Source organism: Vipera ursinii, assembly GCF_947247035.1.
Source record: "Vipera ursinii genome assembly, chromosome: 3".
Lineage (NCBI taxonomy): Eukaryota > Metazoa > Chordata > Lepidosauria > Squamata > Viperidae > Vipera > Vipera ursinii.
The window spans coordinates 58993812-59005115 of record NC_139516.1 but is presented as its reverse complement, the minus strand read 5'-3'; the positions used below and the strand labels follow the sequence as shown (position 1 = coordinate 59005115).

General features: G+C 49.8%; 1 protein-coding gene across 1 annotated transcript; it reads right to left on the bottom strand.

Annotated features, from left to right (window-relative positions):
* Positions 1-2667: 2667 nt before the first annotated feature.
* FOXD2 (forkhead box D2) lies at positions 2668-4055 on the bottom strand (the record flags this gene model as incomplete). Its single annotated transcript, XM_083357333.1, has 1 exon — positions 2668-4055. The coding sequence occupies exon 1, from the start codon at positions 4036-4038 to the stop codon at positions 2668-2670; it is 1371 nt and encodes a 456-aa protein (XP_083213459.1). The 5' UTR covers positions 4039-4055.
* Positions 4056-11304: the final 7249 nt, after the last annotated feature.

Below are 11304 nucleotides of genomic sequence, written 5' to 3'. Positions count from 1 at the left end.
GCCCTGCCGCCTCTCTTTTCTCCCCCTCCCCACACCTTTCCCTGTCTTGCCTTGTAGCCTCTTTGTGGGGACTGGACATGAAAGGCAAGGACCAAGTGTCTGACAGGGGATCCCTTTTCAAAAGCAAATGCGGGGTGGGGGAGACGTAAGATCTCTCGCTGGGCCAGCAGGGAGGGCCAGACTCTTTTCAAGGAGCAACATCAACAAACTCGGGAAGGTTGGCAAGGAGGGGGTCGCTTCTGCATTGAGAGACAGATGGAAAATGCTACAAGAATCGTCTCTCTTCTGTAATTTCCTCCCTCCCCAGATAGATAGAAAGCCAGCCACCCACCAACTCCTCCTCATTTACCTCTGCCTTCACCGGCCCTTCCTTCTGGGGGGGGGGGAGAGAATCTATTAGAGCCACAAAAAAGCCAGTAAATGAATATTTTAAATGAGAGGGAGGGGTGAGTGGGCTTGGTTTATTCACTTATTCAGGGTCATTCAATAATAATGATTTAAAAAAACAAATCCCTGGCATTGCTGCCTGAGAGATTAGGGAAGCATTTTGTTCAAACAAAGCCCCCCACATTTTCCAATTTGCCCAAAATATAAAGAGGTTTCAGGGCATCTGTCGGCTAAGAAAGAGTCTGTTTATTTTGTGCCTTTTTTCACTCACAAATTTAGACAGGGATCTCGGATTTCAAATGGTCACTTCAACCCTTTTCGGCCCAGAAAGAACAAATTTACATTTTTCCTTCTCCACCCCACCCCCGCCCCCCCTCCTTCCAAGTGTCAAGATTTCCAACTAAAACAAAAAAAGGGGGACTGGGAGTACAGTTTTCCTGTATTAAGTCAGAACCGCCTGGCAACTTTAAGTAGTTTTGGAAAACAAGATCTTAATTGCCACCTGTGACCTCAAAAAATAACACCGCAACTTCTTATGAATAAAAAATAATAATATTTTAGGTTTACAATCCCAACTTTAAAAGACCTAGAAGGCGCAGTAGCAGTAAACTAATTTAAAAGTTCATTAATAGGCAAGGAAGGAAAAATTCTAATCTTGTTGGAAAAATCTAGGCTTCATTGGTAGGCTACAAGTATTTATCTGGCTCACTTTATCTTGTTCTACTTAATGGGAAACATTTATTGTATAAAATAGATCATATTTCCCCTCAAAACAGCAGCTGAACCCTGGCTTTAGTTGTTGTCTGTAGTCTAACACACCAATCCAAGATATATATATTTTTAAGACCGGGATTAGGATGGGTTGATATACAAAGTGTACAATCGAATATGTACCTCTGCTCAGAAGGAAGCCTTTGGGGGGTCTGGGAGTGGACCTCTTAGATTTTGAGAGTGGCTTGCCTTTTCTACTGCAAAGTTGAAGGCGCTGCTTTTAACATTGCCCTTTTAACTTTACCCAAATAAATTTGCCCACTCTGCAGGGCTTTTTCACTTCCAAAGATCCAATACTATCATCATCATCATCATCATCATCATCAAGTTAAAGAAAACTACAAGAGCAAGTAGCAAGACCCACCGGGTTCCTTTTAAGAGAATTCACAGACATTTATTAATTTACAGCGGAGGTGGACAAAAATGTGTTGCCTTTTCCACATCTAATTATTCACAATTCTTTCAATAATAGGGAAACACAACTAGTGGGAAGAGAGCAAAGTAGCTCTGGTGCACAATGTATACACGCTGAACACAATGAACACACTGAGCACACATACACGCGCACGCGCGCACACACACACACACACACACACTGAAAGGGTGGAGAGGAGGCGGGAGTTTCGATAACAGAGGATTTGCTGATATGGCCTGATCTTTAGCGATTGTATTGAGATATGCATTTCAAATCTCGTGTAAAAACATAAATTGATTTATACAATTTTTTTAGGAAACATTGAACTATTAAGGATGCCCAAAGCAAATTTTTAAAACCTTCCTTCAAAAATGGGAAAAGTACAGACATCAGGACAATTCAGTGAAACAGTTTAAATGCAAAGTCTCACAAGTGCATCCCCACACAGACAGACACACACTAAGGTTGCTATCCGAGGCACACCTGGGAGCACATACAGAATGCAATGCGTTTTGCCCTCCAATAACCATGTTATCAAAACCCACCATTACCAGTGTAAAGTTATATGCTTGGAACAGACCTTTCTTCAGACCTGGGAAATCTGCATTGTACTGCACAAAGGACCCCACTCTGAGAGACTTAAATTGAATGGAGTAACTTCACAGAGTATAAGGCAGTTACCCCAGAATAACCGAGCTGCCAATGGTTCCAGGGCATTCCAATGAATCGAACTGAAAAAGCACCACTTGGACAGCTTAGGACTGCAGCCCTAATTAAATGATTTTACTTTTGCTCCCCCCCCCAAGTTGTCAGAAATCATTTCATAAGAAAGACTAATTTTAAATAGGCCTTTTGGCTCAACAATTTTCTCTCCCCCCCCCCTATTCACATACCCCGCCATTTGCTAAACCACAATCCCGGAGGAGATATACACGCGCACGCGCGCACACACACACACACACACACACACAAACCGATCCAGATGCCAGTCACCAAAAAAAAAGTTCCTACCTTTCAAAACACAAAGGGAGGACAATAGGGGGAGAGAGATAGGAGGGGGGGTGTTGGTTGGGAAGGGGGCACTGTGGCTGCCTTTAAAAAGGACAGTTGTTGAGGTTTGTGAGTTTACTGGAAAAGTTTTGTCCCGATGGCAGGAGTGATTCGTGGGTGAGGCTCAAATGGTTCGGTAAGGGAGTCAGAGCTGGAGACAACATAGCCAGGACCTGCGCTTGGCTCCCAGCATGGCCCGTCGGGAAGGGCGAATCTGTTGCGCTGACCGTGGAGCTACTGGAAGGCGGAGGGGCCGCGCCGCCGCCGCCCCCAATGATATTGTCTATGGAAAAAGAAGGCCTGTTGCCTGCTCCCTGGTCCGTCTTGAGACTCTGGAGTAGGGAAGCGGTAGGGCTAAGCTGCCCCGCCGGATAGAAAGCTTTCCTGCAACTTAGATCGCCTCCCAGGAAAGAGGAGAGTCCGCTGGAGAAGACGGACGGGGCGGTCGCCGTGGCCCCAGGGCCCGGGGGCGGAGGCAGGGTGCAGGACGAAGTCTGGAAGGAGAAAGTCCCCGCCGTCCCTCCGCCCGCGGCAACCGGGTGGTGGTGGTGGTGGTGGTGATGGTGGAAACTCTGCAGCTGCAGCCCGTAGTTGTAGCCGTAAGGTCCGTAAGCAAAACCCGGCAGGAAAGCAGCCGGGTCGGCTGCGGCGGCGGCGGCGCGTAAGAGGAGCTCCGGCGGCTGCGGGTGGAGCTGCTGCTGCTGCCTCTTGAAGCGCTTCCTCCGGCGCAGGAAGGAGCCGTTGTCGAACATATCGGCGGACTCCGGGTCCAGAGTCCAGTAGTTGCCCTTGCCCGGGTTGCCCGGCTCGCGAGGGATCTTGACGAAACAGTCGTTGAGCGACAGGTTGTGGCGGATGGAGTTCTGCCAGGCCGGGAACTTCTCGCGGTAGTAAGGGAAGCGGCCGCTGATGAACTCGCAGATCTCGCTCAGCGTCAGCCGCTTCTTGGGGCTCTGCAAGATGGCCATGGTGATGAGCGCGATGTAGGAGTAGGGCGGCTTCACCAGGGGGTTTTTGCCGGCCCCCGAAGCGCCGCCCGACGGGGACGAGGACGAGGACGAGGACGAGGCGGACACCGGGGCGGCCGCCGACGCCGGAGCTCCCCCCGCCGGAGCCGCCGCGGCGACGTGACTGTCGCCCAGCGTGGCCTCCGGGCCTCCTCGCTGGACTGGCGACAGCCTCACCCGCACCGCCTGTTTGGGGAGGAGGCGCAACTCGTCTTCTTCCTCCTCCTCCTCCTCCTCCTCCTCCTCCTCGCTGAACTTGGCTTGCCCGTGCTCGTGGGGGGGGCCCACCACGTCGATGTCGGCATCCTCCAGGTCGGACAGGGCCTCGTCCTCCTCGTCCTCCTCCGGCGAGGGGGCCGCCAGCAAGCCACAGGGCCGGCTGCTCCCGCTGCTGCAGCCCAGGGTCATGATGGTGGTGCCGCCGCCGCCGCCGCCGCTGCTCTGGCCGTCTGCTTCTGCCTCCGGGTCGGGCCGCTCGGTTAGGCCACCCCCTAGCGGCGGAGCGAGGGAGGAGGAGTCGGAGGAGGCCGGGCCGAGAGCAACAGGCGCTCCTCGGCGCTTCTCTCCTTTCCGGAGGGCAGGGCGAGCGGGGGAGGGGGCAGAGGGGGAGTGGCGGGAGGGGAGGGGAGGGGACTGGGCCAGGGGTGGCGGGTGGCCCCGGGCGGGGACAGGGACAGGGAGGGAGCGAAAGGATGGGGGGGACGGGACAGAAAGGGTGGGGAAAGCCACCGCTTGGCGCGAAGCTCCCGCCGGCCGGAACGTCGCGCAGGCACTGAGCCGCCCAGGCGAGCGCCGGGAGCTTTTATAGCTCGGGCAGCGGGTCACGTGTTGGCGCGCGCAAACCAGACCCGCCGCTCGCGCTCCTGGGCTGAGAAGCCCGGACAGCCCCGCTCCGAGCGCCGCCGCGCGCCCTCCCGCTCCGCTTCCTCCCTCGGCTTCTTGGTTGCCTTGGGTTTGCTTGACCAGCCGGTCCGGCGCTCAGGATTTTGATTCTTTATTTTGGCAGAAGTCCTCTCGAGCCCGGGACGGCCCACGCTCTCTTCCTGAGACGGACCACTAAATGGCCGGGGTCAAATCTGAGCCCCTCCAAGAACTGATGGCTCTCTCCTGCGCTTTCCGTGTGCCAAAAGCAACAGAAACCCCTGGAGTAACTAACAATCTCCTGTAAAGCGCTTCTGCCGCCTTTCAACTTCTCTCGCTACGCCTCCTAATCCCGAACGTCGATCAATCCGACTTGCATTATTTTTTTTTTTTTTGCAAACATCCTTCTTCTCACTTCCCACCATCTTCGTTAACTTTTATGTTTCGCTCAGTTACTTCGAGGCCGTGCACGAAACACATGGCCACGATTCACAAACGGCTCCCATTCGCTCGTCTCTATTAAATCGGGTTCTTCTCTAGAACTCGTAAATGGCACTTTTCCCATCCGTAACCCGTGTGATTGCTAACCCAGTTAAGCGAAGGAATTTAAAGGACCCGTTGTCTCTGCAGGACTTCAACAGCCCTGTTGCGTGTAAACATAAAGCGAATTATTCCTTTCCAAAGCAGGTGGCTTTCACCCGGCACCAGGTGACATCTATGGGAGATGGAAGCCTGGCACTAGAAAGCGTTTTCTTTATTCCCAGTTGAGAGCGGCCTTCCCCGGAAAGAGCTCGAAAATGTTGTTTCCATTTTCTCCTAAGCCTAAGGGATGCTGAAGGGACTTGAAGAAGAACGTCCGGCTCCGAAGATACCCCTGAAGTTTGTGATCCAGGATTTGAACTCGAGTTATCCTCGTCCTACTTGAAGCATAATTTTATTGCTCAGGAACAGTATTGGGAGCATGAGTCAATTTGATTACAATCATACCCGCAGGATTGCTCTTTTCTCCGGAAGAGTTGTCTTTCTAATTCCAGAAACCAATAATACAAGGGCCAAACGGCAGGTTCCGCTCAGGGAAGGATGCCGAAGGATAAGAAGCGGGGCATCTGAATGCAGACGAGCAAGTCAGCAGCATTGGCTTCGCCCCTTGAAAGCACCACGCAAATATATGTGTTGAAATTTATTTATTTAACGTATGGCACATTATACATGGACTAGCGATACGTGTTGAAAATATCATAGCCAAGGAGAGTTCCAACCCCCCGCCCCGGAATTCGCCTTCACCCCCACCCCCAACTTGTGAAGCGGATTACTTTTAAATCCCCCCCTCCCCGAAATTCCTATTTGCACATTGCTTTAGGAGCTGCGCACTGGGAGTAGGCTCCCTTGAAAGCCATTGGAAGGTACTCCCTCTTCTGGGCTGTGGGGGATTTCTTCAGAGGAAAAGAAACGTCGCCCATCAGAAAGAGTCTAGAAGATGGGCTGTCGAGCTTGGCGATTTGGCTCGGTGTGTCTAGATGGCCCGGATACAAGTCCCGCTGCCCTAGAGCAGAGCTGGTTACTACCGTCGCTTAAAAAAAAAAATCTGGCCGCCCACAGACCGAGAGGAGCGGGCGAGGCCTTCGGCTGAGCCGTTTCTCATTCATTTCCCTTGCAGCTTTACACAGGAGCGAGAAAGCGGGCGCTTGAGTTCGGGGCAGAGAAAGCCCGTCCCCCGAGGCTCTTCAGCTGGAGCTGAAGTACGTCGCCCCCGAGGCAGGCAGTCTTTTTAGTCTCGGAAAAACAGCAGCTGTCGGAGGAAGCTCCAAACTCCCCCCTCTGTCCGCTCCCACTCCTTACCCCCCCCTCGGAAGTAGAACAAAACGCGGCGTATAAATGGTTTCGTCGGGTTTTACCTTGCAATATTAGTCTGGGGGGGGGGGAAGGCTTGGTTCTGCCTTCTTTCTACCAACCGATGGCCTTATTGACATTCGTACAGCTTTCCCAACAAAGCGCCTTCAAGATCTGAGGAAACGATCGATTGATTACATCTGAAAGGACCGCTCTAGACGTTCAAAGTCTGAGGACGGTGCTCTCCGCTGCTTAATGTTGGGGATCATTTTCAAGCATCGTATGTACCCGGATACGGAGGTTACCTGATTTGTTTGTGTTTTTTTTTAAAAAAAAAAAACAACACACCAAAAACACAGAAATGTGGTGATTAGTTAAAAAGTCTACATTTTGCGTAAGGCTATTTTTCTTGAACCCGCACAATACTCTTTTGTACTATGCCTATCTTTGTGTGTGCTGCCGCGAGATTCCAAACTCTTCCAACAGGGAGGCGGGAGGAGGGTCGGGGGAGAGAGAGAGAGAGAGAAAGAGAAACCCCCACACAGCTGTTAGTTTAGAATTCACTCCTGGTCTTTTAGGGATGCAGCCGTTCTGAGTTTGTAGCCCTGGCCCAGTGGCGACGGCGAGGCCGGCCACACACGGCGCCACGTGTCTGTTTTGTGTCCCGACCAGAGTTTGTCAAAAATTCACGGAAGCAAGATACTCCCAAAGAAGCCGGCCTCCAGCTTTGGCGCAAGCGAACCTGCTCTGAAGTCTACACCTGGGCCGGGTTTCTGTCCCCCCCCCCCCCGGCCGATTATTTGGAGGTAAAACACGGGAAAAAGTCTGGAAGTCCACGGCTGGGCTGCAGCCGGCGAGAATAGCAAGATTTTATCTCAAGTTTATTTAGGGGAGAAAAAAAAGGCGGGGAAGCTGAGCCAGTTAGGATGTTCTCCTCGCCAGTGGAGCCCTTCTCCATTCTGCGTCCCTAAAGAGCTTCTGCGTGAGGCTAAAAAACCTTCAAGAAAACTAAATCTACAAGTCGGGAGCCCGTTCGTCCTCTCTCTGAGCTCTCTGTTTCTTTGAGAAATCCGAGGAAACTTAAGATATTTATCTGGATGTATGATTCGCAGTAACCCGTTGATCTGACTTCTTCCAAGAAAGTTTCGGCTTTTTTTCTTCTTCTATAAACCGAATTAACGCCATCAGGGGCGGGCATGGTGGGTCGTGCAAGCCGTAATAGAAAAACAAAAACAAAACGTAAATAAGTTATTGCCATACTTTGGGATGGCTGAAGGATCCCATGCCTGAACTGGGGGGTAAAGCTAAGCTCCACTCACACTTGGTTAACACGAGAGACCGGTTTCTGCCTTTCGAACCGAGCTGGAAATTAGAGCCAATTTTCCCGAGGCCAAGTCCGAGAATTGAGCAGGCTTTCCTATCACCTTCATTGAAATCAATGGCATCTCGGCCACCTTAAAGCCTGAGTTAAGTTGCCTCTAGAACTGGCAAGCAGCTTAACTGGACGTTCCTTCCTACGGAGCAATGCAATAGAAACCTATTCCATAGAAAACTACGGAAACCTTTGCACATTTTTTCCCCAGCGCAGTGGCTAGCATTGCGTTCTTTACCCGACATTGATTGGTTCAAGGAACAGATAATAGATAACTTTATTGCGGCCATTAACCAGCACAGGGAACAGATAATGTAGATGTCTCCCCCTTCTCATGTACTCAGTGCCAATAAGAAAAGCGAGTGCCATTTGTTGCATAGAAAAAGCCAACGTGGAAGTTGTGTGGAGAACGTTGTATGTAAACGGGGACATAATTAATGCTGGGTGATAGAGATGGGACTATATTCCCTCTCCAGTATCCTGAGCTTATCAATGGCTGTGAATAATAGATATCCCGACCTCTTGCATAAAGCCTGGCAGATGCGGATTGTTAACTGAGTCTGGGTTCTCACTGTGCACTATTTTTTTTAACATTTGGTTTATCTAAACGCAAGTTCTATAGCATTCTATCCCCAAATAAGTAAATAAAATTATGGATTAATGGGATGGTCTAGTAGTCTAGTGCCAGTGACTTGATAATTGGCTGACCAACAAAAACTCAACCCCATGTCAGCTTGGACCAAGGGAACTCGGTTTTAGAGTCTAATTCACAGTTAACTATCTGTCTCTAACTTGTATTTTGGACTACAGCTTCCATCATCCCAAGCCACCGTGTCTGAAACAATGGGAAGAATTTCTATACGGGGAAGGCAGTGTTTTGGGAGAGGTTTGAGTTACACTGCTGAGTTTTAAACTATTTCCATATTGGTGGATTACAGCAGACACAGCCTTCGCTGCGCATATGTATCATTTACGAATAAAGACCAGGCTTTCTGTCATCACAATGGCTGAGTGGACGCCATAAATCACTTGTCTGGAAATTGTACAGCCTAATCACTTTGTCTCCAGGCTTGTCCCTCAATGTGTGCTTGATAAGAAGATGCTTCTGAGATGTCCAAATTGCCATTTTCTTTTCTGTTCTTTCTTCGTCAGTGAGGACTACATTACAGATGAAATCCTAGCATTTTCCTCGAGCCAATCCCACTCCCTACAATGCAAACATCCTCTAACATAAAACTAATACCACTTTTTTTGTGCTGAAACTTATTGAGAAATCATAGGACACCCAATCAGAACGCATGGATGACATTTGGTAAAGACGGAGTATTATTTCCCAGGACGGAAATAATAACTGGTCAACACTCCTCAGATAGATGTTATTTTACAAGCGCAGAAGGAAATATTTTGATTTTAAAAATATATTTCAAAGACGTTTAGCTCACGAATGGAATCTTGTCCAGCATTAGACTTAAAGTCCATCCTCCTGGTTTCAAGCTGATCTTGCTTTCAAGTAACAGCTTTCTTATAAATACGAGGACCTGACGATACCGATTGTTGATATGATTTCGCTCTACTTTTAAAACAATTTACAGTTAGAACGTAACTTAACCTTATGGGTAAACTAAACCAACCTCTCCATTGCCATACCAAAGCTTTGAAACGGTTTGTTGCACCTGGCCGATTTTGTCCTACAGGAAAGCTCAGAAACCCCATCCTGCTTAATACTTGGGTTTGATCACTGGAAAGTCTCAGGGTTGTGAACTACATTAGGACATTTTTAAAAAATGGATTGGGAAGAAGCCATTTGCCTAGAGAACTCCTATATAGTGTTTTTCCTTCAGTCCTAAATCTGATAACCCAAATCGTAAGTTTGCGCCAGGCAATTAAATGAAATCCGCAGGAATAACCGGTACTTTTAATTTTAATCGACACACCGCGGGCGAAAAAAAAAGATTAAGCTTTTAAGTAATCCCTCTTTGCAAATATTTCATCAGCACCCAGCGAAAGCAAGCATATTCAAAACCGGCTCAAGCTAGTCAATGAACAGATCGACTTGGTTCCCTTTCGCCCACTCAGGGTAACCCGTTTTGTGGACGTTCCGTGGTTGTGTGGGGTGTTTTGTTGTTGTTGTTGTTGTTGTTGTTTGTTTGTTTTGCAAGGTGAGCTCGTTCATTGACAGCTCCTTTATTTCTGGAAGTCAACGTTGCTGGGTTCGTTCGTTCTGCGAGGTCCCCCCCCCCACCTCCTTTTTGGGCAGGCAGAGGGAGAAGTAGCCCCTCCCATCTGTCCGGCAGCCGGGGGAAGGGGCAGGATCCCTTCAACTCCCCCTCCCCAACCAGTCGTGGGAGAAACCAATCGCGGCTCGCCTAGGCACCGCTCTGAAACAGGTGCTAGCTAGTGGGGCCGAAATTTCTTCTTCCTGGACCGGCTGATTTGCACACACAGGGCGCCCTTCTCCGCAAGCTGAAGGACCCTGGACTGTGGCCGGGCTGCGGAGGAGGAGGAGGAGGAGGAGGAGGAGGGACTGCAGGTCCAACAGCGCCTGCATATCTCAAGGGGCATTTTCGCGGCTTAGAGCCTTTTTTTTATGTGAAGGCTCCCCTTTCTTTAAAGGGATGCTTGAGGAGGTGCCTAGTTCATCTGGAAGGAGCTGGTTCCCACCCACCCCTTACTACTGTATTAGCTGTATTGTGTGTAAAATGCCCCCCTGCGCACTTTCTCCTTATCTTTTGCGTTTCATCCAAGGAGCTGGAGGTGGGCGTTCATAAATGACGATGTTTATTCCCCCCCCCGTTCAAACAAGTAACTATCTATCTAAGTGACTCGAGGGGGGGGAGCCCTCGGAGGCGAAGTTACAAATAAAATATTCCAATATTTATTTTAAAAATACCCTTGCTTCCTCCACATTCCCGGCATTGCATCCCCCCCCCGCCCGAGACCATTTGTCCAATTCGTTTCCGAGAAGATGCAGGGCGGGCTGCCTATCCTCTTGGTGGAGAATAATAAACTTCAGGAAATTAATGTCCTCCACGTCTGTGTGAGTCGCAAGAGATACGGATTCTCCCTCTTCACTGCAGGCCCCCCCCCACAAGAAGGCGAGGTGCAATAAAAGAAGAGCCTTGGTGGAGCAGTGGGCTAATGCCTCCTTAAGTAACACCAGCTGCCTGCAATTAGTGCAGGTTCGCGTCCCACCAGGCTCAAGGTTGACTCAGCCTTCCATCCTTCCGAGGTAGGTAAAATGAGGACCCAGATTGTTGGGGGCAATTAAGCTGACTTTGTAATAATGCCGCTTGGGGGTGTGTGTGTGAAAGCCCTAATAAGCAGGCATATACATAGAATGAAGGCTACTGCTAAGCTTGTAAGCCGCCCTGAGTCTTCGGAGAAGGGCGGGATATAAATGGAATTAATAAAAAAAATCAGAGGCACTTTCTTCCTAACTTTTCTGTTAAACGCTTTTCGGCTCGGCAATATTTGAGCAAGCTCTCTGGGCTCTCAAAAGCAGGAAGAACCGCTTGGGGACCAGAGCGCGCCGCCCTTGGCCTCGGGGAAAAAGGTCTGACAATAACGCCGCAGGTCTGATTTCCGGGTGCTGGAAGGAACAAGCGAATCTT